This window comes from Tauraco erythrolophus, chromosome 19 (genome assembly GCF_009769465.1).
Source record: "Tauraco erythrolophus isolate bTauEry1 chromosome 19, bTauEry1.pri, whole genome shotgun sequence".
Taxonomy (NCBI): domain Eukaryota; kingdom Metazoa; phylum Chordata; class Aves; order Musophagiformes; family Musophagidae; genus Tauraco; species Tauraco erythrolophus.
The window spans coordinates 1,581,181-1,608,347 of NC_141483.1; the positions used below are offsets into that span (position 1 = coordinate 1,581,181).

The 27,167-nt window shown below is 65.0% G+C and overlaps 5 protein-coding genes, 1 long non-coding RNA gene and 1 pseudogene across 6 annotated transcripts; 1 reads left to right on the plus strand and 6 right to left on the minus strand.

Moving 5' to 3' along the window:
* Nucleotides 1-567: 567 nt before the first annotated feature.
* LOC147527388 (coiled-coil domain-containing protein 157-like) lies at nt 568-4,659 on the minus strand. The gene is made up of 6 exons (XM_086623712.1): nt 3,891-4,659; nt 3,498-3,575; nt 2,949-3,139; nt 2,637-2,804; nt 955-1,141; nt 568-815 (listed from the first exon to the last, which is right to left on the minus strand). The coding sequence occupies exons 1-6, from the start codon at nt 4,447-4,449 to the stop codon at nt 568-570; spliced, it is 1,431 nt and encodes a 476-aa protein (XP_086479838.1). The 5' UTR covers nt 4,450-4,659.
* Nucleotides 4,660-5,733: 1,074 nt separating this feature from the next.
* LOC147527389 (coiled-coil domain-containing protein 157 pseudogene) lies at nt 5,734-6,007 on the minus strand (annotated as a pseudogene).
* A 683-nt stretch (nt 6,008-6,690) lies between these two features.
* Nucleotides 6,691-8,441, plus strand: LOC147527390 (uncharacterized). The gene is made up of 3 exons (XR_015222720.1): nt 6,691-6,738; nt 7,567-7,652; nt 8,089-8,441. It is a non-coding gene; the product is annotated as an uncharacterized LOC147527390 (long non-coding RNA).
* A 1,179-nt stretch (nt 8,442-9,620) lies between these two features.
* Nucleotides 9,621-10,067, minus strand: LOC147527391 (coiled-coil domain-containing protein 157-like). Its single transcript, XM_086623713.1, has one exon. It carries the CDS (start codon nt 10,065-10,067, stop codon nt 9,621-9,623), a length of 447 nt encoding a protein of 148 aa, XP_086479839.1.
* Nucleotides 10,068-11,419: 1,352 nt separating this feature from the next.
* On the minus strand, nt 11,420-20,918 carry LOC147527392 (coiled-coil domain-containing protein 157-like). Its single transcript, XM_086623714.1, has 8 exons — nt 20,671-20,918; nt 15,815-15,989; nt 14,743-15,451; nt 14,349-14,426; nt 13,801-13,991; nt 13,490-13,657; nt 11,825-11,993; nt 11,420-11,640 (listed from the first exon to the last, which is right to left on the minus strand). Exons 1-8 carry the CDS (start codon nt 20,916-20,918, stop codon nt 11,420-11,422), a joined length of 1,959 nt encoding a protein of 652 aa, XP_086479840.1.
* LOC147527393 (coiled-coil domain-containing protein 157-like) lies at nt 16,584-16,856 on the minus strand. The gene is given in 2 exon segments (XM_086623816.1): nt 16,584-16,754; nt 16,757-16,856. Coding segments are annotated over 2 exon segments (249 nt in total). The 3' UTR covers nt 16,584-16,605.
* A 152-nt stretch (nt 20,919-21,070) lies between the features above and the next one.
* On the minus strand, nt 21,071-26,362 carry LOC147527394 (coiled-coil domain-containing protein 157-like). Its single transcript, XM_086623359.1, has 6 exons — nt 25,594-26,362; nt 25,201-25,278; nt 24,653-24,843; nt 24,395-24,508; nt 22,678-22,846; nt 21,071-22,493 (listed from the first exon to the last, which is right to left on the minus strand). The coding sequence occupies exons 1-6, from the start codon at nt 26,150-26,152 to the stop codon at nt 21,907-21,909; spliced, it is 1,698 nt and encodes a 565-aa protein (XP_086479485.1). The 5' UTR covers nt 26,153-26,362; the 3' UTR covers nt 21,071-21,906.
* Nucleotides 26,363-27,167: the final 805 nt, after the last annotated feature.

A 27,167-nucleotide genomic window follows, 5' to 3' on the forward strand; every position in this document is an offset into this window, starting at 1 on the left:
GCCCATGCGCAGGCAGCGCTCCGTGCACTCCAGCTGCTCTTGGACACAGGGGGCGACACCTGCTCCTCGTCTCCCCTGCCCTGCCCTTCCCAAAGAGCCTGGAAAGATGGGGGCTGACCAGAGAGAAGGGCTTTTGCTCTTCCGGGGGGCTGGCACTCTCGGAATACAACTCTCATCTATAATTTACATTATTTTAGATATTACTGAATTCTTCTTATCTCGACCCACATGTCCCCTTCCCTTTTCCATCTCGCGTCTCTCTGCCGTTCCCCAGGGAAGAGGGAGGGTAAGCGAGGGGCTGTGTGGCCTTTACTTGTCTTGCAGTTGAACTGGGAGAGGCCCTTAGATGGCGAAGGATCCCAGTCCGTGCCCGGCTTCATGCCCTCCTGGAAGTGGCTGTGCCCAGTTCGGCCCGGCAGCAGCTGGGGAAGAAGCAGCTGCTGCGTGGCAGGGGCCGTGGCGCACGATGTCGCCGGGCCTTGTGCTCCCCAGAACCTTCTCTGCATGCGTGCACACGCAGGGGAGCGGTGCCCGGGTGTGGGACAGGGACTGTGGGGTGGTCTCGGGCTATGCAGCAGCCCCGCTGGCGCGTGCATCCGTCTGCCCCGTGGCACCCAGCTCGCCCTGGCTTGGGTGCAGCCTCCTCATCTTCAGGACGCCCCGGTCAGCAGCCGCCTTCAGCTCGGCCAGTGCAGATGTGAGCCGCGCGTTCTCCTGCTCCATCACGTGGATGCGGATGTTGTTGGCCTGGACCTGCTTCTCCATGTCCTCCGCCACGTTCCCGGTGCCTGCAAAGCAAATACGCTGTCCTTGCGGCAGGAGCCAAAGCAGATCCCGCTGCTGCCGGAGGACAGAGGGTGCTGGGCAAGCGCTGCTGGCGCGTGCGGGGCCGGCAGGATCCCCCGCGAGCTCTGGGCACCCCAGAGCACACGCCCGCCCCGGGGAAAGCGGGCGCCGCTGCCGCTGCCTTACTCTGCAGCTGCGTCTCGGTGGGGACGTGGAGTTCGGGGAATAACACCAGGAGCCTCTCCCGCTCCTTCAGCTCCTGCGCCTGCTCCTGCAGCCTGGAGACGTCCGCCTGCAGCTGCGAGACGGACTGCTCCAGGCTCAGCTTCTCCCGCTGCAGCGCGTCCAGTCGCTCCTGTGTGGCGCAGCAGAGAGGGGGTGAGGTCCCGAGCTGGTGCAGTCCGGGGGAGTCCCACGGGAGTCCTCACACCCCCCCGCCCGCCCCCCTAAGGAAAGCTCCCTCCCTTTCCTGACGGGAGAAGGGTGTCCCATGGCAGTGGGAAGGGGCCAGTGCCAACGGGCAGGGTCTGGACTGGGAGCTCCCTGCGTGAGCTGGAAGCAACAGCCCCGACTGGGCAGTCCAGGCAGGCTGGACACGCGGGAGCAGCCTGAGGAGTCGCTTCCTGCTGCTCCCTCGGGCTCGGCCGTGGGGAAAAGCAGCAGAGACTGTTCTGCCGCGGGGCCGAGGGAGAGGGATCTTCCCCAGGGGCTCTCGGGAGGTGATGGCCACGTGGCAACGTCGCACCAGGTCCGCTCCAGGTGGGAATCGGGGCAGCGCGTGGCTCCTGCCACCCCTGTGGCCCAGCTGTGTCCCACAGCAGCTGCTCCCCCGCCCCGGGAGCCCCACTGCCGTCCCCCCCGATCCGTGCTGGCTGCCCGCGCTGACCTGCTGCGTCCGGCGCTGCTGCCCGCTCTGCTCCCGGCTCTCCTCCAGCTGCGCTGCCAGCCTGGCCTTGTCCTCCTCGGCCTCTCCCAGGCTGGTGTGCAGTGGGGGACGGGATGGATCTTCCGGCCCACAGGTGTTAAACTTTACGTTGCCCAGTGCACAGGTGACCCCCGGAGGGGGGGAAAGTCCCCCAGCCGTGCGTGGCCGTGAGGCCCTGGCTCTGCAGAGACGGCCCATGGGGAGCCGTGGCGACAGCCCAGCCCTGAGGTGGCTGATGCCCCTCCAATGCCCAAAGCCGTGCCGCGGCGTTCGAAGGAGCCAAACTTGGGCTGAGCCTCAAAATCCCTCAGCAAAGAACCTGCCCCGAGTCTCAGTGCCACCGCTCTCCAGTTGCCCGATGGAGTAAGATGGATCAGGAAAGAGAAGGGGCAAACTCCGGCACGCACCACCAAAGATCTCCTCGGGCCAAGCCCTGCACCGAGTTCTGCAGCGTAAATCAGGGGCTGGAACCCCTCAGACTCCGGTTGGGACGTGGGGGTCGCTTCTCCAACTCCCCAGCTGGCCTGGGAGGAGATTCCCCCCTTGATGGGGACGCCGGCCAAGGTCACTCCCCTGGGGTCGAGAGCCCTTAGCTGCAGGGGGCAGTGAATATCCCGCGTGCTTGAAGTGTGTAACCACGGGTGCCGTATCCCCGCGCGCTTGTGTGCTGCCGTGGTGTGCTGCGGGAATGCCTTGTGTGGGGGCTGTGACCCCCTTGTGTGTTGGAACCGCGTGTTCTTGGTGTGACTCGCAATCAATGCGGCAATAAATGGTTGGTTGAACCGTGGAGTGGAGTCTTTTTGCCGCAGGGACGGGGCAGCGCGTGGCTCCTGCCACCCCCGGTCCAGCTGTGTCCCTCAGCAGCTGCTCCCCCACCCCAGGAGCCCCACTCCCGTCCCCCCCGATCCGTGCTGGCTGCCAGTACCTGCTGCGCCCGGCGCTGCTGCCCGCTCTGCTGCCGGCTCTCCTCCAGCTGCGCCGCCAGCCTGGCCTTGTCCTCCTCGGCCTCTCCCAGGCTGGCGTGCAGCTCCGCGCGCTCCTGGTCCAGGCTGTCGAGGTGCTGCGTCAGGGCCCTCTGCTTGGCCTGCAGGGACTGTCCAGGGCAGGAGCCTGCATGGGGCTGCTGCTGCACCCGCTCACCACCACCCTTCCGTCGGGCAGCAGCACCCACGAGCTCAGCCCGCTCCCACGGCACGCCGCGGGGCGGCAGAGCAGGGGAGAGCAGGCCCGGCCATACCTCCTGGTGCCTCAGGATGCTCTCCACTCTGGCCTTCTCCTTCTCCAGCTCGGTGCGGGTGGTGCTCAGCTCCTGCTCCAGGCTCTCCCGCTGTCTGCTAAGAAGCTGCACTTTCTCCTCCAGCTCCAGCAGCTGGCTCCTGGCCACCATGGTTGTCCTCATCTCCTCCAGCAAGTTCGTCTTGGTGGCCTCTGGGGAGACACAGCACCTTTGGCGCAGGCTGGGCAGGAAGGGGGGAGAAGCTCCCAGAGGAGGTGGTTTGAAGGGGCCCCGCACCCTCCCCGGGCCCTGGCCAGGGGGAGGCAGGGCTGATGGGAGGGCTGCGACCCCCTGAATCCCCACCAGCAAGCACCAGCAGCACCCCATTCTGGTGATGGGCGATGGTTGGGTACCGCAAGGAAGGCGGCTCGTCGTCCCCCCATTCCCAGCAGCACTCTACCCCACCGATTCTGGGGGAGCCAGGAGTTACGGGGCTGGGGAAAGCACTGGGGAGGTGGGAGCCAGGCTGGGGCAGAGATGTGCCGCTGGCTGAGCCCCAGGTGTCCTTACCCAGCTCCTGCACAGCAGCCTGCTTCGCAGCCAGCTCTTCCTGTAAGGCGGAGAGTCGCTCTTCCTGCAGAGCAGCTCCTAAAGCAGCAGGAAAACTCCACTGATCCAACAGCTCCTCAAAAAACCCAAAGCCAAGGAGGCAGCAAATGGCCGCACCAAAGCGTTTGTCATCCAGTGATTGTTCCAGCAGGGAGAAGGCAGCGACCGGACGTGGAGCACCAGCTCCTGCTGCCTAGGGTTAGTGTCCCAGTGGGGAACAGCCCCGGCGCACATCCCAGTCTGCGGCAAAAGCCCTGCTGGCGATGGCAGCGGGATCAAGATTGAGCAGGGACTCCGTGCTTCTCCTGCAAATACCCACGGGCCTGGGAGGGGATGCTGGGAACAGCACTGTACCTCTCTGCAGCTTGTCCTTGTCTTGCTTCAGCCTGGCTATGGCCTCTGAATACTCTTTGCTCTTCACCTCCAGGGTCCGCTCAGCCTCCTTCCTCTGCCTCGCTTGGGTCTCCTTCTCCGCCCGCAGCAACTGGCGAAAGTCCTCGACCTTTTTCTGCAGCTCGACCTTCTGTTTCTCCGACTCCTCCAGCTGAGACTTCAGAGGGTTGACCTGCTGCAGCAGCATCTGCAGGTGTTTGCTGAGGCGGGAGAGGTCCCTGCTCTGCTCTGAGACCCAATATCTCATGTCGTTTGCAGAGAGGGTCCTTCTCCCTGCGCCCTCCTCCACCGTCTCCTGGAACCTGCGCAGAGCCGAGGGGATGTTCTGGCTCTGGCAGACGCTGGCGATGGCTTCGCCGACCTTGCGCAGGCCGGCCTGGGCGCTGGCGCAGGTGTCGCAGGGTCCCAGTGTCGACCCAGTTGTCTGCGTGTGGGCGCTGCGGCTGCTCTTGGCCGTGCTGCAGGCAGCCCTGGGCAGGGAGCTGACCGAGGTGTCGCTGTTGGGTGCACGGACACTCATGGAGGGGCTCCGAGAAGCGCACCGGGCAACTTCTGTGGAACTTCTCGACCCCAGAAGGTCAGGCGAGCCGTGTTTCGGGCGCTCCTTCTTTGCTTTCCCAGCCTGGGAATTGGATTGCCGAGCGGGGCTCTCCTTCCCGCAAGCCGCCTTCTGGTGGAGAGAGCACAGGACAAAGCCAAGGCCCAGGTCAAAGCCTCGGCTGCAAACGATCCCTCAGATCCCAAATACAGCGGTGTGGAGCGTGGGATGGATCCAGCGGCAGAGCTGGGAGCGGTGGTTAGAGGAGGGAAGGGATTCGGGCGGGAGGGGACAGCGTGGGACAGATGTGTGCTGTGCGACACACAGGTCGGCGCTCGGAGGGCCGTGAGCCAGGAGCGCATCAGGCACGGCCACGGCGCGTGTCACAGGGCGTCCCCGAGGAGGACCGTGGCCAGATCGTGGGGGGTGAGGCAAGGGCCATTGCCTGGGACCCCCGCCCTGAGCTCCTGGGGTGTCGGGGCCCCCAAATGTCCCACCTCGGCGCGGAGCTGCTGGTAGAGGGCTCCCAGTTTCAGCATGCTGCTCCAGAAGCTCTTCGCCGTCAGCCCCGCGGACATGCAGGGTCCCACTGCCTGCGGCGGGCGGACGCTTTGCTCGTTGAGCAGGTTTTCTGCGTAGCCCGTGAAGGTCTGAAGCAGCAGCAGCAGTCTTCTTGGGCAGAAACGAAACACGGCTTAGAGCAACGGAGGGTTTGGAACGGGAAAAAGGGCCCTGGGCGTTGAACCGCGCGGGGAGCCGGAAGGGCCCGTGCCCAGTTCAGGAGGTTGTCCCCGTCCCCTGGACAAAGCGAGTTTGGCAAAAGGGGGCAGATATTGCCAGGGCCAAGAGCTCCATGGGAAGGGCTCATCTTTTCCAGGGCAGTCGTCTGTATTTCACCCAGAGTGCAACAGGCGCTTTTGCCTCCCAGGCCTGGCGGTGCAGCCGTGTGTGAGTGTTTCCAAGGATTTGGGGGCAATGTGAGGAGCCCGTCCCGATCTGCCCAGGTGCCCTCGGTTCCCAGGCAGAGCAGCAGCTCGTTCTGCTCCTTTGTGGCCAGTATTTGTGCCGGTAGCCCTGAGCTGTGAGCGGGAAAAGGAGTTTTGTGGACCTTGAGGCCGAGGTGCCGGCACAGGGCTGCTGGTGGAAACCCGTGGGGGAAAACGGGCTCCGAAACCCCGGGCTGCATGGGACAGGCTGGACAGACAAGCGTCCCCTTCGCTGTGGGGGAAGGAGCCGCTGTGGCAGCCGAGCTTCTGTTGACGGGGCGGTTGGGGCTGGCTTTGCCTTCTCACCTGTCTATGAGCAGCTCGAGCAGCACCACGTGGCAGTGCTGGGAGAACTGGGGGTCGTCGTCGGTGTAGCTGTAGTAGTGGAGCAAGGCCGGCAGGTCGAGGTCGCTGGAGACCTGGTTGGGGAACTTCCAGGAGGGGAAGCGCACGGCCCCGGCGTGGGAGGAGACGTGGGCGATGGCCGCCTGCAGGTCGCGGAGGTCGGCCCGCAGGCTGTCCATGCAGGCGGGGTGGCCCAGGAGGTGCGCCATGAGGCCGGGGTGGCGGCAGCAGGCGTGTGGGCTGCGGGCTGCGAGGGCCTGTGGCTGTGCCGGGGCCGCGGGGCCGGGCCGGGGCTGGCGGGGGAGCGGCAGAGCGGCCCCCGGAGGGCCGGGGTCTCCCGGTGGAGCGGGGCGAGTGGGTTTGTGCGGGGACTTGGCGATCCGGAGCCTCCCGCCTGCGCGGCGCTGTCAGCGCTGTCGCCGGCTGCTGTGGCAACGGCCGGGGCACGCGGCCGGCGCCAACGGCTCGGAGGCCCCGCCCCCCGGGGGGGCAACGGCCTATGGAGGCTCCGCCCCCTGGGCCCAACAGCCAATGGCGGCTCCGCCCCCCGGGGCCAACAGCCAATGGAGGCCCCGCCCCTCGACGCCCGCTCCCCCGGAGGCCCCGCCCCCAGCCGCCCCAGGACGCTCCTCCCGCCCTCCCCCTCTGGGTGTCGCCCCGCCCTTCGGCGCGCTCACAGCACTTCCCCCGCGCATGCGCTCTGCCGCACCCGCAGGCGCACCCCCCCCCGTGCGTGGTCGCGTTCTGCGCGTGCGGCTGCTCCGTCCCTTCCGCCGCGCATGCGCAGCTCGTGCCGCTCGGCCGCCATTTCGTCGGTGTCCGGGCGCCTCCGGTGCCGCTGCCGCTCGGTTCCGCGCCGCCCCGAGGGAGCGCCATGCCGGCCGGGCCCGTGCAAGCCGTGCCTCCGGCGCAGCCCGCGCCCCCCGCCGAGAGCAAACCGGTGCGGGGCGCGGGCGGCAGCGGGCGCGGGGGGGCGGCCGCGCTGCGGCGGGGGAGCGCGGGGTGTTCCGGCGCCGGGCCCGAGCGCGGCCGCGGCCCGGGGACAAGGGGCTCGGGGGGCTCTGGTGGGCCCCGCTTCTGCCCCCGCCCCGCCGCTCGCGGCTCGGGCGGGGCTGCGGGTCCGGCCCGGGCTTGGCCGCGGGGTCCCGGCGGCAGCGGCCGCAGCGGCCCGTTCCTCCGCCGGCGGCTGCGGGGGCGGGCGGGGCTGCCCGCGGGGGTACGGCCGCGGCCCTTGGGCACCGAAAATCCGCGCGGAAACTGTCCGACAGCGTTTGCAGCGGTGCTGTATGGCGGCGCCGGGCGCACGGGGGTGTCTCCCCCGAGCGTGGGCCCCGGCCCTGGGTGGAAACTTGTTCCACGCTGTGCTCGTGTGTGCTCGTGGCACGTCTACGTGTTCCTTGCTGCTCTCCTCAAGAATGGGTTGCTTCTCTCTGCTTTACGCGTCAGTTACTTCGCCTGCTCGGTCCTCTTCCTCCTCCCTTTCTTTTGGGTCTGGGGTACGTTCAGGGCAGGTGGCCCGTGAGTCGCTGGTCGCCATCTCCTCCTGCCGGAATGGCCTTTTCCCCACTCACTGCTGCACATGGTCACAATTCAGAAAAACAAAGTTTCTCTGTTTTCTGGGATGTTGCCTTCAAGGACAGCCGGTTCTTGGTAGGGAATCTCCCAAGTAATCACTTCTGGCAGCTTCAAGGATGGTCATCCTGTTATGTTCTTCAGGGGTGTGCAGACAGCCTTCTAATCCCTTTTTTTTTTCCAGCCAGAAGAGCAGCCAGGGGAGGAGTCATCAATTACCAGCCATACCTGTGGTGGGAACTCTTTACTCTTCTATGGACAAAGACTGTCAGCTGGAGCCAGGTAACAACACTGGTGTCATCTCGTCTTTCCGGGGATTTTCCTGCCTCCGCTCGCAGTGCTGATGCCTGTGCAGCTCCAGACACTGCGGCCAGTGGTGTCGGCTCCGTCAGCCCTGGGTGTGACGGGGTGGGAGCCTAGAGGCTGGAGGCAGGGAGAGCCTGGCCCGGCTGCACCCTCTCCCTGCTTGTTGTCATGTTTCTGAGTCTGTTGGTTTTGTTTCCTCTTTGCCGGTGGATGCGGCAGGGTGGGCAGAGCCTGACTCGGGGCCGTTCCCAGGCTCAGTGGGGCGTCCTGAGCCCCTTTGCCCCACAGGTGTGGTGGGTAGCAGCTGTGGCGGGGCTGGGGCCGGAGCTGGCGGGGCTGCTGGGCTACCCTTCGCATGGCTGCGGAAGGGCAGGGGAGTTGAACGCTGGATTTCTACTGTCTTGTTGGATAGGACGAGCCAAGGGAGCTGCAGAGACTGAGACTGAAGCCGGGGCTGGTTGGAGCGCACACAGGTGTGCCACGGTGACCGGAGACTCGCTGTGAGCCCGTGAAGGTCTGAAGCAGCAGCAGCAGCAGTCTTCTAGAACAGAAACAAAACACAGACCAGAGCACCTCGTCCTTCTGTTTCTCCGACTCCTCCAGCTGGGACTTCAGAGGGTTGACCTGCTGCAGCAGCATCTGCAGGTGTTTGCTGAGGCGGGAGAGGTCCCTGCTCTGCTCTGAGACCCAATATCTCATGTCGTTTGCAGAGAGGGTCCTTCTCCCTGCGCCCTCCTCCACCGTCTCCTGGAACCTGCGCAGAGCCGAGGGATGTTCTGGCTCTGGCAGACGCTGGCGATGGCTTCGCCGACCTTGCGCAGGCCGGCCTGGGCGCTGGCGCAGGTGTCGCAGGGTCCCAGTGTCGACCCAGTTGTCTGCGTGTGGGCGCTGCGGCTGCTCTTGGCCGTGCTGCAGGCAGCCCTGGGCAGGGAGCTGCCCAAGGCGTGGCTGTCGGGCGCAGGGACACTCATAGAGGGGCTCTGAGAAGTGCACCGGGCAACTTCTGTGGAACTTCTCGACCCCAGAAGGTCAGGCGAGCCGTGTTTCGGGCGCTCCTTCTTTGCTTTCCCAGCCTGGGAATTGGATTGCCGAGCGGGGGCTCTCCTTCCCGCAAGCCGCCCTCTGGTGGAGAGAGCACAGGACAAAGCCAAGGCCCAGGTCAAAGCCTCGGCTGCAAACGATCCCTCAGATCCCAAATACAGCGGTGTGGAGCGTGGGGACGGGACGTTAGTGCAGCCAGGGGGCTATGAGGGCAGCGAGCCCTTCTCTTGGGAGGAGAGATGTTGCCAGAGGTTGGAGCAGGACAGCTGCCAAGCGCTCGGGTTCCTGTTTCCTGTGCTCCGTTACAAGCGAAGCACATGGTTAACGAGCAATGTGGATTTGCTTCCTGTTCCCGCTGCCTGACGGGAGAACAGAATCTTCACCAGCTGCCAGGCAGATTTCTAGGCGTTGCTACCGGAGCCGTGGGTTCCTGGTGGGGAGCCTTGGCAGTGGAACCTGCTCCCTGGCTCCCCTTGTTGGGAGCATCCCTTCGTTCCCACCTCCCGTGCTGTCTCCTGGTTATGCCAGATGAATTCTCGTGAGACTGTGACACGAAAGGGATCGTTTTGGGGAAAAAGCAAGTGAATGCAGGGGAGCGGTGTAGCGTTATGACCCCCAGTTACTTCACTGCTTTGGGCCAGCTCGGCCCCACAAAGTGGGGTCGGCAGAGCTGCAGGGCCAGCGTGTTGGCCGGAGAAGAATGTTTTTGCAAGCACTAAGGGCAGCCAAGGTCCCCCATGCCGAGGTGCTGCTTGGATGCCTGGAGGAGGATGGATCCAGCGGCAGAGCTGGGAGCGGTGGTTAGAGGAGGGAAGGGATTCGGGCGGGAGGGGACAGCGTGGGACAGATGTGTGCTGTGCGACACACAGGTCGGCGCTCGGAGGGCCGTGAGCCAGGAGCGCATCAGGCACGGCCACGGCGCGTGTCACAGGGCGTCCCCGAGAAGGACCGTGGCCAGATCGTGGGGGGGTGAGGCAAGGGCCATTGCCGGGACCCCCGCCCTGAGCTCCTGGGTGTTGGGCAGAGCAGCAGCTCGTTCTGCTCCTTTGTGGCCACTATTTGTGCAGGGACGGGGCAGTTGGGGCTGGCTTTGCCTTCTCGCCTGTCTATGAGCAGCTCGAGCAGCACCACGTGGCAGTGCTGGGAGAACTGGGGGTCGTCGTCGGTGTAGCTGTAGTAGTGGAGCAAGGCCGGCAGGTCGAGGTCGCTGGAGACCTGGTTGGGGAACTTCCAGGAGGGGAAGCGCACGGCCCCGGCGTGGGAGGAGACGTGGGCGATGGCCGCCTGCAGGTCGCGGAGGTCGGCCCGCAGGCTGTCCATGCAGGCGGGGTGGCCCAGGAGGTGCGCCATGAGGCCGGGGTGGCGGCAGCAGGCGTGTGGGCTGCAGGGCTGCGAGGGCCTGTGGCTGTGCCGGGGCCGCGGGCCGGGCCGGGGCTGGCGGGGGAGCGGCAGAGCGGCCCCCGGGGCCGGGGGAGCCCAGGAGGGCTGGGGGGCTCCTGGAATAGCGAGGGAGCAGGGTGTGTGCGGGGACGCGGCGATCCGGTGCCGTGAGAGGAGAGGGGGGTGTTGTGTCTCTCTCTTGGCTCGAGGGGGGCCGAGCAGGAGGCTCAGGTGTGCAGCGGCACGCGGCCCACAGCGGGCAGGAAAGGCATCGAGTATCGTAATTCTCATGGGATTGAGATATGTCTATTCATCTATAATTTACGTTATTTTATATATTACTGAATTCTTCTTATCTCAACCCACATGTCCCCTTCCCTTTGTGAAAACATACCAGCGTATCCCACCTCATCCCATTTATCTTTTCTTCTGGGAAACAGCATCGATTGCAATCAAGTACCAGGATTCCATTATAAGTATTAGAAGCGTTAGATGATGTATTATCAATATGATTCCATTACAAATGTTGTCATTCTGCCATTTTTCCTCATCTTCCAGTTTATACAACGGCCACCACTGGTTACATATTTGACTAAAGTTGTCTTGTTTACGTTTCCTCCCGGGGCACCCCCAGTATCATTCCAATGTGCCAGGGCACATCCAAACGGACTCTTTTCCAAAATTCCCCCGCTCTGTTGACCATCCATGATACTGGGCAACCAGCAGCTCCTTTACAACAACAACTGGTCAGCTCCCGGCCCATGCGCAGGCAGCGCTCCGTGCACTCCAGCTGCTCTTGGACACAGGGGGCGACACCTGCTCCTCGTCTCCCCTGCCCTGCCCTTCCCAAAGAGCCTGGAAAGATGGGGGCTGACCAGAGAGAAGGGCTTTTGCTCTTCCGGGGGGCTGGCACTCTCGGAATACAACTCTCATCTATAATTTACATTATTTTAGATATTACGAATTCTTCTTATCTCGACCCACATGTCCCCTTCCCTTTTCCATCTCGCGTCTCTCTGCCGTTCCCCAGGGAAGAGGGAGGGTAAGCGAGGGGCTGTGTGGCCTTTACTTGTCTTGCAGTTGAACTGGGAGAGGCCCTTAGATGGCGAAGGATCCCAGTCCGTGCCCGGCTTCATGCCCTCCTGGAAGTGGCTGTGCCCAGTTCGGCCCGGCAGCAGCTGGGGAAGAAGCAGCTGCTGCGTGGCAGGGCCGTGGCGCACGATGTCGCCGGGCCTTGTGCTCCCCAGAACCTTCTCTGCATGCGTGCACACGCAGGGGAGCGGTGCCCGGGTGTGGGACAGGGACTGTGGGGTGGTCTCGGGCTATGCAGCACCCCGCTGGCGCGGTGCATCCGTCTGCCCCGTGGCACCCAGCTCGCCCTGGCTTGGGTGCAGCCTCCTCATCTTCAGGACGCCCCGGTCAGCAGCCGCCTTCAGCTCGGCCAGTGCAGATGTGAGCCGCGCGTTCTCCTGCTCCATCACGTGGATGCGGATGTTGTTGGCCTGGACCTGCTTCTCCATGTCCTCCGCCACGTTCCCGGTGCCTGCAAAGCAAATACGCTGTCCTTGCGGCAGGAGCCAAAGCAGATCCCGCTGCTGCCGGAGGACAGAGGGTGCTGGGCAAGCGCTGCTGGCGCGTGCGGGGCCGGCAGGATCCCCCGCGAGCTCTGGGCACCCCAGAGCACACGCCCGCCCCGGGGAAAGCGGGCGCCGCTGCCGCTGCCTTACTCTGCAGCTGCGTCTCGGTGGGGACGTGGAGTTCGGGGAATAACACCAGGAGCCTCTCCCGCTCCTTCAGCTCCTGCGCCTGCTCCTGCAGCCTGGAGACGTCCGCCTGCAGCTGCGAGACGGACTGCTCCAGGCTCAGCTTCTCCCGCTGCAGCGCGTCCAGTCGCTCCTGTGTGGCGCAGCAGAGAGGGGGTGAGGTCCCGAGCTGGTGCAGTCCGGGGGAGTCCCACGGGAGTCCTCACACCCCCCCCGCCCGCCCCCCTAAGGAAAGCTCCCTCCCTTTCCTGACGGGAGAAGGGTGTCCCATGGCAGTGGGAAGGGGCCAGTGCCAACGGGCAGGGTCTGGACTGGGAGCTCCCTGCGTGAGCTGGAAGCAAACAGCCCCGACTGGGCAGTCCAGGCAGGCTGGACACGCGGGAGCAGCCTGAGGAGTCGCTTCCTGCTGCTCCCTCGGGCTCGGCCGTGGGGAAAAGCAGCAGAGACTGTTCTGCCGCGGGGCCGAGGGAGAGGGATCTTCCCCAGGGGCTCTCGGGAGGTGATGGCCACGTGGCAACGTCGCACCAGGTCCGCTCCAGGTGGGAATCGGGGCAGCGCGTGGCTCCTGCCACCCCTGTGGCCCAGCTGTGTCCCACAGCAGCTGCTCCCCCGCCCCGGGAGCCCCACTGCCGTCCCCCCCGATCCGTGCTGGCTGCCCGCGCTGACCTGCTGCGTCCGGCGCTGCTGCCCGCTCTGCTCCCGGGCTCTCCTCCAGCTGCGCTGCCAGCCTGGCCTGTCCTCCTCGGCCTCTCCCAGGCTGGTGTGCAGTGGGGGACGGGATGGATCTTCCGGCCCACAGGTGTTAAACTTTACGTTGCCCAGTGCACAGGTGACCCCCGGAGGGGGGGAAAGTCCCCCAGCCGTGCGTGGCCGTGAGGCCCTGGCTCTGCAGAGACGGCCCATGGGGAGCCGTGGCGACAGCCCAGCCCTGAGGTGGCTGATGCCCCTCCAATGCCCAAAGCCGTGCCGCGGCGTTCGAAGGAGCCAAACTTGGGCTGAGCCTCAAAATCCCTCAGCAAAGAACCTGCCCCGAGTCTCAGTGCCACCGCTCTCCAGTTGCCCGATGGAGTAAGATGGATCAGGAAAGAGAAGGGGCAAACTCCGGCACGCACCACCAAAGATCTCCTCGGGCCAAGCCCTGCACCGAGTTCTGCAGCGTAAATCAGGGGCTGGAACCCCTCAGACTCCGGTTGGGACGTGGGGGTCGCTTCTCCAACTCCCCAGCTGGCCTGGGAGGAGATTCCCCCCTTGATGGGGACGCCGGCCAAGGTCACTCCCCTGGGGTCGAGAGCCCTTAGCTGCAGGGGGCAGTGAATATCCCGCGTGCTTGAAGTGTGTAACCACGGGTGCCGTATCCCGCGCGCTTGTGTGCTGCCGTGGTGTGCTGCGGGAATGCCTTGTGTGGGGGCTGTGACCCCCTTGTGTGTTGGAACCGCGTGTTCTTGGTGTGACTCGCAATCAATGCGGCAATAAATGGTTGGTTGAACCGTGGAGTGGAGTCTTTTTGCCGCAGGGACGGGGCAGCGCGTGGCTCCTGCCACCCCCGGTCCAGCTGTGTCCCTCAGCAGCTGCTCCCCCACCCCAGGAGCCCCACTCCCGTCCCCCCCGATCCGTGCTGGCTGCCAGTACCTGCTGCGCCCGGCGCTGCTGCCCGCTCTGCTGCCGGCTCTCCTCCAGCTGCGCCGCCAGCCTGGCCTTGTCCTCCTCGGCCTCTCCCAGGCTGGCGTGCAGCTCCGCGCGCTCCTGGTCCAGGCTGTCGAGGTGCTGCGTCAGGGCCCTCTGCTTGGCCTGCAGGGACTGTCCAGGGCAGGAGCCTGCATGGGGCTGCTGCTGCACCCGCTCACCACCACCCTTCCGTCGGGCAGCAGCACCACGAGCTCAGCCCGCTCCCACGGCACGCCGCGGGGCGGCAGAGCAGGGGAGAGCAGGCCCGGCCATACCTCCTGGTGCCTCAGGATGCTCTCCACTCTGGCCTTCTCCTTCTCCAGCTCGGTGCGGGTGGTGCTCAGCTCCTGCTCCAGGCTCTCCCGCTGTCTGCTAAGAAGCTGCACTTTCTCCTCCAGCTCCAGCAGCTGGCTCCTGGCCACCATGGTTGTCCTCATCTCCTCCAGCAAGTTCGTCTTGGTGGCCTCTGGGGAGACACAGCACCTTTGGCGCAGGCTGGGCAGGAAGGGGGGAGAAGCTCCCAGAGGAGGTGGTTTGAAGGGGCCCCGCACCCTCCCCGGGCCCTGGCCAGGGGGAGGCAGGGCTGATGGGAGGGCTGCGACCCCCTGAATCCCCACCAGCAAGCACCAGCAGCACCCCATTCTGGTGATGGGCGATGGTTGGGTACCGCAAGGAAGGCGGCTCGTCGTCCCCCCATTCCCAGCAGCACTCTACCCCACCGATTCTGGGGGAGCCAGGAGTTACGGGGCTGGGAAAGCACTGGGGAGGTGGGAGCCAGGCTGGGGCAGAGATGTGCCGCTGGCTGAGCCCCAGGTGTCCTTACCCAGCTCCTGCACAGCAGCCTGCTTCGCAGCCAGCTCTTCCTGTAAGGCGGAGAGTCGCTCTTCCTGCAGAGCAGCTCCTAAAGCAGCAGGAAAACTCCACTGATCCAACAGCTCCTCAAAAAACCCAAAGCCAAGGAGGCAGCAAATGGCCGCACCAAAGCGTTTGTCATCCAGTGATTGTTCCAGCAGGGAGAAGGCAGCGACCGGACGTGGAGCACCAGCTCCTGCTGCCTAGGGTTAGTGTCCCAGTGGGGAACAGCCCCGGCGCACATCCCAGTCTGCGGCAAAAGCCCTGCTGGCGATGGCAGCGGGATCAAGATTTGAGCAGGGACTCCGTGCTTCTCCTGCAAATACCCACGGGCCTGGGAGGGGATGCTGGGAACAGCACTGTACCTCTCTGCAGCTTGTCCTTGTCTTGCTTCAGCCTGGCTATGGCCTCTGAATACTCTTTGCTCTTCACCTCCAGGGTCCGCTCAGCCTCCTTCCTCTGCCTCGCTTGGGTCTCCTTCTCCGCCCGCAGCAACTGGCGAAAGTCCTCGACCTTTTTCTGCAGCTCGACCTTCTGTTTCTCCGACTCCTCCAGCTGAGACTTCAGAGGGTTGACCTGCTGCAGCAGCATCTGCAGGTGTTTGCTGAGGCGGGAGAGGTCCCTGCTCTGCTCTGAGACCCAATATCTCATGTCGTTTGCAGAGAGGGTCCTTCTCCCTGCGCCCTCCTCCACCGTCTCCTGGAACCTGCGCAGAGCCGAGGGGATGTTCTGGCTCTGGCAGACGCTGGCGATGGCTTCGCCGACCTTGCGCAGGCCGGCCTGGGCGCTGGCGCAGGTGTCGCAGGGTCCCAGTGTCGACCCAGTTGTCTGCGTGTGGGCGCTGCGGCTGCTCTTGGCCGTGCTGCAGGCAGCCCTGGGCAGGGAGCTGACCGAGGTGTCGCTGTTGGGTGCACGGACACTCATGGAGGGGCTCCGAGAAGCGCACCGGGCAACTTCTGTGGAACTTCTCGACCCCAGAAGGTCAGGCGAGCCGTGTTTCGGGCGCTCCTTCTTTGCTTTCCCAGCCTGGGAATTGGATTGCCGAGCGGGGCTCTCCTTCCCGCAAGCCGCCTTCTGGTGGAGAGAGCACAGGACAAAGCCAAGGCCCAGGTCAAAGCCTCGGCTGCAAACGATCCCTCAGATCCCAAATACAGCGGTGTGGAGCGTGGGATGGATCCAGCGGCAGAGCTGGGAGCGGTGGTTAGAGGAGGGAAGGGATTCGGGCGGGAGGGGACAGCGTGGGACAGATGTGTGCTGTGCGACACACAGGTCGGCGCTCGGAGGGCCGTGAGCCAGGAGCGCATCAGGCACGGCCACGGCGCGTGTCACAGGGCGTCCCCGAGGAGGACCGTGGCCAGATCGTGGGGGGTGAGGCAAGGGCCATTGCGGGACCCCCGCCCTGAGCTCCTGGGGTGTCGGGGCCCCCAAATGTCCCACCTCGGCGCGGAGCTGCTGGTAGAGGGCTCCCAGTTTCAGCATGCTGCTCCAGAAGCTCTTCGCCGTCAGCCCCGCGGACATGCAGGGTCCCACTGCCTGCGGCGGGCGGACGCTTTGCTCGTTGAGCAGGTTTTCTGCGTAGCCCGTGAAGGTCTGAAGCAGCAGCAGCAGTCTTCTTGGGCAGAAACGAAACACGGCTTAGAGCAACGGAGGGTTTGGAACGGGAAAAGGGCCCTGGGCGTTGAAACCGCGCGGGGAGCCGGAAGGGCCCGTGCCCAGTTCAGGAGGTTGTCCCCGTCCCCTGGACAAAGCGAGTTTGGCAAAAGGGGGCAGATATTGCCAGGGCCAAGAGCTCCATGGGAAGGGCTCATCTTTTCCAGGGCAGTCGTCTGTATTTCACCCAGAGTGCAACAGGCGCTTTTGCCTCCCAGGCCTGGCGGTGCAGCCGTGTGTGAGTGTTTCCAAGGATTTGGGGGCAATGTGAGGAGCCCGTCCCGATCTGCCCAGGTGCCCTCGGTTCCCAGGCAGAGCAGCAGCTCGTTCTGCTCCTTTGTGGCCAGTATTTGTGCCGGTAGCCCTGAGCTGTGAGCGGGAAAAGGAGTTTTGTGGACCTTGAGGCCGAGGTGCCGGCACAGGGCTGCTGGTGGAAACCCGTGGGGGAAAACGGGCTCCGAAACCCCGGGCTGCATGGGACAGGCTGGACAGACAAGCGTCCCCTTCGCTGTGGGGGAAGGAGCCGCTGTGGCAGCCGAGCTTCTGTTGACGGGGCGGTTGGGGCTGGCTTTGCCTTCTCACCTGTCTATGAGCAGCTCGAGCAGCACCACGTGGCAGTGCTGGGAGAACTGGGGGTCGTCGTCGGTGTAGCTGTAGTAGTGGAGCAAGGCCGGCAGGTCGAGGTCGCTGGAGACCTGGTTGGGGAACTTCCAGGAGGGGAAGCGCACGGCCCGGCGTGGGAGGAGACGTGGGCGATGGCCGCCTGCAGGTCGCGGAGGTCGGCCCGCAGGCTGTCCATGCAGGCGGGGTGGCCCAGGAGGTGCGCCATGAGGCCGGGGTGGCGGCAGCAGGCGTGTGGGCTGCGGGCTGCGAGGGCCTGTGGCTGTGCCGGGGCCGCGGGGCCGGGCCGGGGCTGGCGGGGGAGCGGCAGAGCGGCCCCCGGAGGGCCGGGGTCTCCCGGTGGAGCGGGGCGAGTGGGTTTGTGCGGGGACTTGGCGATCCGGAGCCTCCCGCCTGCGCGGCGCTGTCAGCGCTGTCGCCGGCTGCTGTGGCAACGGCCGGGGCACGCGGCCGGCGCCAACGGCTCGGAGGCCCCGCCCCCCGGGGGGGCAACGGCCTATGGAGGCTCCGCCCCCTGGGCCCAACAGCCAATGGCGGCTCCGCCCCCCGGGGCCAACAGCCAATGGAGGCCCCGCCCCTCGACGCCCGCTCCCCCGGAGGCCCCGCCCCCAGCCGCCCCAGGACGCTCCTCCCGCCCTCCCCCTCTGGGTGTCGCCCCGCCCTTCGGCGCGCTCACAGCACTTCCCCCGCGCATGCGCTCTGCCGCACCCGCAGGCGCACCCCCCCCCCGTGCGTGGTCGCGTTCTGCGCGTGCGGCTGCTCCGTCCCTTCCGCCGCGCATGCGCAGCTCGTGCCGCTCGGCCGCCATTTCGTCGGTGTCCGGGCGCCTCCGGTGCCGCTGCCGCTCGGTTCCGCGCCGCCCCGAGGGAGCGCCATGCCGGCCGGGCCCGTGCAAGCCGTGCCTCCGGCGCAGCCCGCGCCCCCCGCCGAGAGCAAACCGGTGCGGGGCGCGGGCGGCAGCGGGCGCGGGGGGGCGGCCGCGCTGCGGCGGGGGAGCGCGGGGTGTTCCGGCGCCGGGGCCCGAGCGCGGCCGCGGCCCGGGGACAAGGGGCTCGGGGGGCTCTGGTGGGCCCCGCTTCTGCCCCCGCCCCGCCGCTCGCGGCTCGGGCGGGGCTGCGGGTCCGGCCCGGGCTTGGCCGCGGGGTCCCGGCGGCAGCGGCCGCAGCGGCCCGTTCCTCCGCCGGCGGCTGCGGGGGCGGGCGGGGCTGCCCGCGGGGGTACGGCCGCGGCCCTTGGGCACCGAAAATCCGCGCGGAAACTGTCCGACAGCGTTTGCAGCGGTGCTGTATGGCGGCGCCGGGCGCACGGGGGTGTCTCCCCCGAGCGTGGGCCCCGGCCCTGGGTGGAAACTTGTTCCACGCTGTGCTCGTGTGTGCTCGTGGCACGTCTACGTGTTCCTTGCTGCTCTCCTCAAGAATGGGTTGCTTCTCTCTGGCTTACGCGTCAGTTACTTCGCCTGCTCGGTCCTCTTCCTCCTCCCTTTCTTTTGGGTCTGGGGTACGTTCAGGGCAGGTGGCCCGTGAGTCGCTGGTCGCCATCTCCTCTGCCGGAATGGCCTTTTCCCCACTCACTGCTGCACATGGTCACAATTCAGAAAACAAAGTTTCTCTGTTTTCTGGGATGTTGCCTTCAAGGACAGCCGGTTCTTGGTAGGGAATCTCCCAAGTAATCACTTCTGGCAGCTTCAAGGATGGTCATCCTGTTATGTTCTTCAGGGGTGTGCAGACAGCCTTCTAATCCCTTTTTTTTTTCCAGCCAGAAGAGCAGCCAGGGGAGGAGTCATCAATTACCAGCCATACCTGTGGTGGGAACTCTTTACTCTTCTATGGACAAAGACTGTCAGCTGGAGCCAGGTAAACAACACTGGTGTCATCTCGTCTTTCCGGGGATTTTCCTGCCTCCGCTCGCAGTGCTGATGCCTGTGCAGCTCCAGACACTGCGGCCAGTGGTGTCGGCTCCGTCAGCCCTGGGTGTGACGGGGTGGGAGCCTAGAGGCTGGAGGCAGGGAGAGCCCTGGCCCGGCTGCACCCTCTCCCTGCTTGTTGTCATGTTTCTGAGTCTGTTGGTTTTGTTTCCTCTTTGCCGGTGGATGCGGCAGGGTGGGCAGAGCCTGACTCGGGGCCGTTCCCAGGCTCAGTGGGGCGTCCTGAGCCCCTTTGCCCCACAGGTGTGGTGGGTAGCAGCTGTGGCGGGCTGGGGCCGGAGCTGGCGGGGCTGCTGGGCTACCCTTCGCATGGCTGCGGAAGGGCAGGGGAGTTGAACGCTGGATTTCTACTGTCTTGTTGGATAGGACGAGCCAAGGGAGCTGCAGAGACTGAGACTGAAGCCGGGGCTGGTTGGAGCGCACACAGGTGTGCCACGGTGACCGGAGACTCGCTGTGAGCCCGTGAAGGTCTGAAGCAGCAGCAGCAGCAGTCTTCTAGAACAGAAACAAAACACAGACCAGAGCACCTCGTCCTTCTGTTTCTCCGACTCCTCCAGCTGGGACTTCAGAGGGTTGACCTGCTGCAGCAGCATCTGCAGGTGTTTGCTGAGGCGGGAGAGGTCCCTGCTCTGCTCTGAGACCCAATATCTCATGTCGTTTGCAGAGAGGGTCCTTCTCCCTGCGCCCTCCTCCACCGTCTCCTGGAACCTGCGCAGAGCCGAGGGGATGTTCTGGCTCTGGCAGACGCTGGCGATGGCTTCGCCGACCTTGCGCAGGCCGGCCTGGGCGCTGGCGCAGGTGTCGCAGGGTCCCAGTGTCGACCCAGTTGTCTGCGTGTGGGCGCTGCGGCTGCTCTTGGCCGTGCTGCAGGCAGCCCTGGGCAGGGAGCTGCCCAAGGCGTGGCTGTCGGGCGCAGGGACACTCATAGAGGGGCTCTGAGAAGTGCACCGGGCAACTTCTGTGGAACTTCTCGACCCCAGAAGGTCAGGCGAGCCGTGTTTCGGGCGCTCCTTCTTTGCTTTCCCAGCCTGGGAATTGGATTGCCGAGCGGGGCTCTCCTTCCCGCAAGCCGCCTTCTGGTGGAGAGAGCACAGGACAAAGCCAAGGCCCAGGTCAAAGCCTCGGCTGCAAACGATCCCTCAGATCCCAAATACAGCGGTGTGGAGCGTGGGGACGGGACGTTAGTGCAGCCAGGGGGCTATGAGGGCAGCGAGCCCTTCTCTTGGGAGGAGAGATGTTGCCAGAGGTTGGAGCAGGACAGCTGCCAAGCGCTCGGGTTCCCTGTTTCCTGTGCTCCGTTACAAGCGAAGCACATGGTTAACGAGCAATGTGGATTTGCTTCCTGTTCCCGCTGCCTGACGGGAGAACAGAATCTTCACCAGCTGCCAGGCAGATTTCTAGGCGTTGCTACCGGAGCCGTGGGTTCCTGGTGGGGAGCCTTGGCAGTGGAACCTGCTCCCTGGCTCCCCTTGTTGGGAGCATCCCTTCGTTCCCACCTCCCGTGCTGTCTCCTGGTTATGCCAGATGAATTCTCGTGAGACTGTGACACGAAAGGGATCGTTTTGGGGAAAAAGCAAGTGAATGCAGGGGAGCGGTGTAGCGTTATGACCCCCAGTTACTTCACTGCTTTGGGCCAGCTCGGCCCCACAAAAGTGGGGTCGGCAGAGCTGCAGGGCCAGCGTGTTGGCCGGAGAAGAATGTTTTGCAAGCACTAAGGGCAGCCAAGGTCCCCCATGCCGAGGTGCTGCTTGGATGCCTGGAGGAGGATGGATCCAGCGGCAGAGCTGGGAGCGGTGGTTAGAGGAGGGAAGGGATTCGGGCGGGAGGGGACAGCGTGGGACAGATGTGTGCTGTGCGACACACAGGTCGGCGCTCGGAGGGCCGTGAGCCAGGAGCGCATCAGGCACGGCCACGGCGCGTGTCACAGGGCGTCCCCGAGAAGGACCGTGGCCAGATCGTGGGGGGTGAGGCAAGGGCCATTGCCGGGACCCCCGCCCTGAGCTCCTGGGGTGTTGGGCAGAGCAGCAGCTCGTTCTGCTCCTTTGTGGCCACTATTTGTGCAGGGACGGGGCAGTTGGGGCTGGCTTTGCCTTCTCGCCTGTCTATGAGCAGCTCGAGCAGCACCACGTGGCAGTGCTGGGAGAACTGGGGGTCGTCGTCGGTGTAGCTGTAGTAGTGGAGCAAGGCCGGCAGGTCGAGGTCGCTGGAGACCTGGTTGGGGAACTTCCAGGAGGGGAAGCGCACGGCCCCGGCGTGGGAGGAGACGTGGGCGATGGCCGCCTGCAGGTCGCGGAGGTCGGCCCGCAGGCTGTCCATGCAGGCAGGGTGGCCCAGGAGGTGCGCCATGAGGCCGGGGTGGCGGCAGCAGGCGTGTGGGCTGCGGGCTGCGAGGGCCTGTGGCTGTGCCGGGGCCGCGGGGCCGGGCCGGGGCTGGCGGGGGAGCGGCAGAGCGGCCCCCGGGGCCGGGGGAGCCCAGGAGGGCTGGGGGGCTCCTGGAATAGCGAGGGAGCAGGGTGTGTGCGGGGACGCGGCGATCCGGTGCCGTGAGAGGAGAGGGGGGTGTTGTGTCTCTCTCTTGGCTCGAGGGGGGCCGAGCAGGAGGCTCAGGTGTGCAGCGGCACGCGGCCCACAGCGGGCAGGAAAGGCATCGAGTATCGTAATTCTCATGGGATTGAGATATGTCTATTCATCTATAATTTACGTTATTTTATATATTACTGAATTCTTCTTATCTCAACCCACATGTCCCCTTCCCTTTGTGAAAACATACCAGCGTATCCCACCTCATCCCATTTATCTTTTCTTCTGGGAAACAGCATCGATTGCAATCAAGTACCAGGATTCCATTATAAGTATTAGAAGCGTTAGATGATGTATTATCAATATGATTCCATTACAAATGTTGTCATTCTGCCATTTTTCCTCATCTTCCAGTTTATACAACGGCCACCACTGGTTACAATATTTGACTAAAGTTGTCTTGTTTACGTTTCCTCCCGGGGCACCCCCAGTATCATTCCAATGTGCCAGGGCACATCCAAACGGACTCTTTTCCAAAATTCCCCCGCTCTGTTGACCATCCATGATACTGGGCAACCAGCAGCTCCTTTACAACAACAACTGGTCAGCTCCCGGCCCATGCGCAGGCAGCGCTCCGTGCACTCCAGCTGCTCTTGGACACAGGGGGCGACACCTGCTCCTCGTCTCCCCTGCCCTGCCCTTCCCAAAGAGCCTGGAAAGATGGGGGCTGACCAGAGAGAAGGGCTTTTGCTCTTCCGGGGGGCTGGCACTCTCGGAATACAACTCTCATCTATAATTTACATTATTTTAGATATTACTGAATTCTTCTTATCTCGACCCACATGTCCCCTTCCCTTTTCCATCTCGCGTCTCTCTGCCGTTCCCCAGGGAAGAGGGAGGGTAAGCGAGGGGCTGTGTGGCCTTTACTTGTCTTGCAGTTGAACTGGGAGAGGCCCTTAGATGGCGAAGGATCCCAGTCCGTGCCCGGCTTCATGCCCTCCTGGAAGTGGCTGTGCCCAGTTCGGCCCGGCAGCAGCTGGGGAAGAAGCAGCTGCTGCGTGGCAGGGGCCGTGGCGCACGATGTCGCCGGGCCTTGTGCTCCCCAGAACCTTCTCTGCATGCGTGCACACGCAGGGGAGCGGTGCCCGGGTGTGGGACAGGGACTGTGGGGTGGTCTCGGGCTATGCAGCACCCCGCTGGCGCGTGCATCCGTCTGCCCCGTGGCACCCAGCTCGCCCTGGCTTGGGTGCAGCCTCCTCATCTTCAGGACGCCCCGGTCAGCAGCCGCCTTCAGCTCGGCCAGTGCAGATGTGAGCTGCGCGTTCTCCTGCTCCATCACGTGGATGCGGATGTTGTTGGCCTGGACCTGCTTCTCCATGTCCTCCGCCACGTTCCCGGTGCCTGCAAAGCAAATACGCTGTCCTTGCGGCAGGAGCCAAAGCAGATCCCGCTGCTGCCGGAGGACAGAGGGTGCTGGGCAAGCGCTGCTGGCGCGTGCGGGGCCGGCAGGATCCCCCGCGAGCTCTGGGCACCCCAGAGCACACGCCCGCCCCGGGGAAAGCGGGCGCCGCTGCCGCTGCCTTACTCTGCAGCTGCGTCTCGGTGGGGACGTGGAGTTCGGGGAATAACACCAGGAGCCTCTCCCGCTCCTTCAGCTCCTGCGCCTGCTCCTGCAGCCTGGAGACGTCCGCCTGCAGCTGCGAGACGGACTGCTCCAGGCTCAGCTTCTCCCGCTGCAGCGCGTCCAGTCGCTCCTGTGTGGCGCAGCAGAGAGGGGGTGAGGTCCCGAGCTGGTGCAGTCCGGGGGAGTCCCACGGGAGTCCTCACACCCCCCCCCCCCCCCCCCTAAGGAAAGCTCCCTCCCTTTCCTGACGGGAGAAGGGTGTCCCATGGCAGTGGGAAGGGGCCAGTGCCAACGGGCAGGGTCTGGACTGGGAGCTCCCTGCGTGAGCTGGAAGCAACAGCCCCGACTGGGCAGTCCAGGCAGGCTGGACACGCGGGAGCAGCCTGAGGAGTCGCTTCCTGCTGCTCCCTCGGGCTCGGCCGTGGGGAAAAGCAGCAGAGACTGTTCTGCCGCGGGGCCGAGGGAGAGGGATCTTCCCCAGGGGCTCTCGGGAGGTGATGGCCACGTGGCAACGTCGCACCAGGTCCGCTCCAGGTGGGAATCGGGGCAGCGCGTGGCTCCTGCCACCCCTGTGGCCCAGCTGTGTCCCACAGCAGCTGCTCCCCCCGCCCCGGGAGCCCCACTGCCGTCCCCCCCGATCCGTGCTGGCTGCCCGCGCTGACCTGCTGCGTCCGGCGCTGCTGCCCGCTCTGCTCCCGGCTCTCCTCCAGCTGCGCTGCCAGCCTGGCCTTGTCCTCCTCGGCCTCTCCCAGGCTGGTGTGCAGTGGGGGACGGGATGGATCTTCCGGCCCACAGGTGTTAAACTTTACGTTGCCCAGTGCACAGGTGACCCCCGGAGGGGGGGAAAGTCCCCCAGCCGTGCGTGGCCGTGAGGCCCTGGCTCTGCAGAGACGGCCCATGGGGAGCCGTGGCGACAGCCCAGCCCTGAGGTGGCTGATGCCCCTCCAACGCCCAAAGCCGTGCCGCGGTGTTCGAAGGAGCCAAACTTGGGCTGAGCCTCAAAATCCCTCAGCAAAGAACCTGCCCCGAGTCTCAGTGCCACCGCTCTCCAGTTGCCCGATGGAGTAAGATGGATCAGGAAAGAGAAGGGGCAAACTCCGGCACGCACCACCAAAGATCTCCTCGGGCCAAGCCCTGCACCGAGTTCTGCAGCGTAAATCAGGGGCTGGAACCCCTCAGACTCCGGTTGGGACGTGGGGGTCGCTTCTCCAACTCCCCAGCTGGCCTGGGAGGAGATTCCCCCCTTGATGGGGACGCCGGCCAAGGTCACTCCCCTGGGGTCGAGAGCCCTTAGCTGCAGGGGGCAGTGAATATCCCGCGTGCTTGAAGTGTGTAACCACGGGTGCCGTATCCCGCGCGCTTGTGTGCTGCCGTGGTGTGCTGCGGGAATGCCTTGTGTGGGGGCTGTGACCCCTTGTGTGTTGGAACCGCGTGTTCTTGGTGTGACTCGCAATCAATGCGGCAATAAATGGTTGGTTGAACCGTGGAGTGGAGTCTTTTTGCCGCAGGGACGGGGCAGCGCGTGGCTCCTGCCACCCCCGGTCCAGCTGTGTCCCTCAGCAGCTGCTCCCCCACCCCAGGAGCCCCACTCCCGTCCCCCCCGATCCGTGCTGGCTGCCAGTACCTGCTGCGCCCGGCGCTGCTGCCCGCTCTGCTGCCGGCTCTCCTCCAGCTGCGCCGCCAGCCTGGCCTTGTCCTCCTCGGCCTCTCCCAGGCTGGCGTGCAGCTCCGCGCGCTCCTGGTCCAGGCTGTCGAGGTGCTGCGTCAGGGCCCTCTGCTTGGCCTGCAGGGACTGTCCAGGGCAGGAGCCTGCATGGGGCTGCTGCTGCACCCGCTCACCACCACCCTTCCGTCGGGCAGCAGCACCCACGAGCTCAGCCCGCTCCCACGGCACGCCGCGGGGCGGCAGAGCAGGGGAGAGCAGGCCCGGCCATACCTCCTGGTGCCTCAGGATGCTCTCCACTCTGGCCTTCTCCTTCTCCAGCTCGGTGCGGGTGGTGCTCAGCTCCTGCTCCAGGCTCTCCCGCTGTCTGCTAAGAAGCTGCACTTTCTCCTCCAGCTCCAGCAGCTGGCTCCTGGCCACCATGGTTGTCCTCATCTCCTCCAGCAAGTTCGTCTTGGTGGCCTCTGGGGAGACACAGCACCTTTGGCGCAGGCTGGGCAGGAAGGGGGGAGAAGCTCCCAGAGGAGGTGGTTTGAAGGGGCCCCGCACCCTCCCCGGGCCCTGGCCAGGGGGAGGCAGGGCTGATGGGAGGGCTGCGACCCCCTGAATCCCCACCAGCAAGCACCAGCAGCACCCCATTCTGGTGATGGGCGATGGTTGGGTACCGCAAGGAAGGCGGCTCGTCGTCCCCCCATTCCCAGCAGCACTCTACCCCACCGATTCTGGGGGAGCCAGGAGTTACGGGGCTGGGAAAGCACTGGGGAGGTGGGAGCCAGGCTGGGGCAGAGATGTGCCGCTGGCTGAGCCCCAGGTGTCCTTACCCAGCTCCTGCACAGCAGCCTGCTTCGCAGCCAGCTCTTCCTGTAAGGCGGAGAGTCGCTCTTCCTGCAGAGCAGCTCCTAAAGCAGCAGGAAAACTCCACTGATCCAACAGCTCCTCAAAAACCCAAAGCCAAGGAGGCAGCAAATGGCCGCACCAAAGCGTTTGTCATCCAGTGATTGTTCCAGCAGGGAGAAGGCAGCGACCGGACGTGGAGCACCAGCTCCTGCTGCCTAGGGTTAGTGTCCCAGTGGGGAACAGCCCCGGCGCACATCCCAGTCTGCGGCAAAAGCCCTGCTGGCGATGGCAGCGGGATCAAGATTTGAGCAGGGACTCCGTGCTTCTCCTGCAAATACCCACGGGCCTGGGAGGGGATGCTGGGAACAGCACTGTACCTCTCTGCAGCTTGTCCTTGTCTTGCTTCAGCCTGGCTATGGCCTCTGAATACTCTTTGCTCTTCACCTCCAGGGTCCGCTCAGCCTCCTTCCTCTGCCTCGCTTGGGTCTCCTTCTCCGCCCGCAGCAACTGGCGAAAGTCCTCGACCTTTTTCTGCAGCTCGACCTTCTGTTTCTCCGACTCCTCCAGCTGAGACTTCAGAGGGTTGACCTGCTGCAGCAGCATCTGCAGGTGTTTGCTGAGGCGGGAGAGGTCCCTGCTCTGCTCTGAGACCCAATATCTCATGTCGTTTGCAGAGAGGGTCCTTCTCCCTGCGCCCTCCTCCACCGTCTCCTGGAACCTGCGCAGAGCCGAGGGGATGTTCTGGCTCTGGCAGACGCTGGCGATGGCTTCGCCGACCTTGCGCAGGCCGGCCTGGGCGCTGGCGCAGGTGTCGCAGGGTCCCAGTGTCGACCCAGTTGTCTGCGTGTGGGCGCTGCGGCTGCTCTTGGCCGTGCTGCAGGCAGCCCTGGGCAGGGAGCTGACCGAGGTGTCGCTGTTGGGTGCACGGACACTCATGGAGGGGCTCCGAGAAGTGCACCGGGCAACTTCTGTGGAACTTCTCGACCCCAGAAGGTCAGGCGAGCCGTGTTTCGGGCGCTCCTTCTTTGCTTTCCCAGCCTGGGAATTGGATTGCCGAGCGGGGCTCTCCTTCCCGCAAGCCGCCTTCTGGTGGAGAGAGCACAGGACAAAGCCAAGGCCCAGGTCAAAGCCTCGGCTGCAAACGATCCCTCAGATCCCAAATACAGCGGTGTGGAGCGTGGGATGGATCCAGCGGCAGAGCTGGGAGCGGTGGTTAGAGGAGGGAAGGGATTCGGGCGGGAGGGGACAGCGTGGGACAGATGTGTGCTGTGCGACACACAGGTCGGCGCTCGGAGGGCCGTGAGCCAGGAGCGCATCAGGCACGGCCACGGCGCGTGTCACAGGGCGTCCCCGAGGAGGACCGTGGCCAGATCGTGGGGGGTGAGGCAAGGGCCATTGCCGGGACCCCCGCCCGGAGCTCCTGGGGTGTCGGGGCCCCCAAATGTCCCACCTCGGCGCGGAGCTGCTGGTAGAGGGCTCCCAGTTTCAGCATGCTGCTCCAGAAGCTCTTCGCCGTCAGCCCCGCGGACATGCAGGGTCCCACTGCCTGCGGCGGGCGGACGCTTTGCTCGTTGAGCAGGTTTTCTGCGTAGCCCGTGAAGGTCTGAAGCAGCAGCAGCAGTCTTCTTGGGCAGAAACGAAACACGGCTTAGAGCAACGGAGGGTTTGGAACGGGAAAAGGGCCCTGGGCGTTGAACCGCGCGGGGAGCCGGAAGGGCCCGTGCCCAGTTCAGGAGGTTGTCCCCGTCCCCTGGACAAAGCGAGTTTGGCAAAAGGGGGCAGATATTGCCAGGGCCAAGAGCTCCATGGGAAGGGCTCATCTTTTCCAGGGCAGTCGTCTGTATTTCACCCAGAGTGCAACAGGCGCTTTTGCCTCCCAGGCCTGGCGGTGCAGCCGTGTGTGAGTGTTTCCAAGGATTTGGGGGCAATGTGAGGAGCCCGTCCCGATCTG

What these genes read in the sequence shown, in the direction of transcription:
- LOC147527388 (XM_086623712.1), bottom strand. Translation starts at nt 4,449, where the DNA reads ATGAGTGTCCGTGCACCCAACAGCGACACCTCGGTCAGCTCCCTGCCC. An exon ending in GGCTGCTGTGCAGGAGCTGG is followed by an intron (nt 3,140 to 3,497) that starts GTAAGGACACCT and finishes GTGTCTCCCCAG; the next exon opens with AGGCCACCAAGACGAACTTG. An exon ending in AGCAGCGCCGGGCGCAGCAG is followed by an intron (nt 1,142 to 2,636) that starts GTACTGGCAGCC and finishes TGCGCCACACAG; the next exon opens with GAGCGACTGGACGCGCTGCA.
- LOC147527394 (XM_086623359.1), bottom strand. Translation starts at nt 26,152, where the DNA reads ATGAGTGTCCGTGCACCCAACAGCGACACCTCGGTCAGCTCCCTGCCC. An exon ending in GGCTGCTGTGCAGGAGCTGG is followed by an intron (nt 24,844 to 25,200) that starts GTAAGGACACCT and finishes GTGTCTCCCCAG; the next exon opens with AGGCCACCAAGACGAACTTG. An exon ending in GCATCCTGAGGCACCAGGAG is followed by an intron (nt 24,509 to 24,652) that starts GTATGGCCGGGC and finishes TGCCCTGGACAG; the next exon opens with TCCCTGCAGGCCAAGCAGAG.
- LOC147527391 (XM_086623713.1), bottom strand. Translation starts at nt 10,067, where the DNA reads ATGGCGCACCTCCTGGGCCACCCCGCCTGCATGGACAGCCTGCGGGCC.
- LOC147527392 (XM_086623714.1), bottom strand. Translation starts at nt 20,918, where the DNA reads ATGGCGCACCTCCTGGGCCACCCTGCCTGCATGGACAGCCTGCGGGCC. An exon ending in CAAGGACAAGCTGCAGAGAG is followed by an intron (nt 14,427 to 14,742) that starts GTACAGTGCTGT and finishes CTGCTGCTTTAG; the next exon opens with GAGCTGCTCTGCAGGAAGAG. An exon ending in GCATCCTGAGGCACCAGGAG is followed by an intron (nt 13,658 to 13,800) that starts GTATGGCCGGGC and finishes TGCCCTGGACAG; the next exon opens with TCCCTGCAGGCCAAGCAGAG.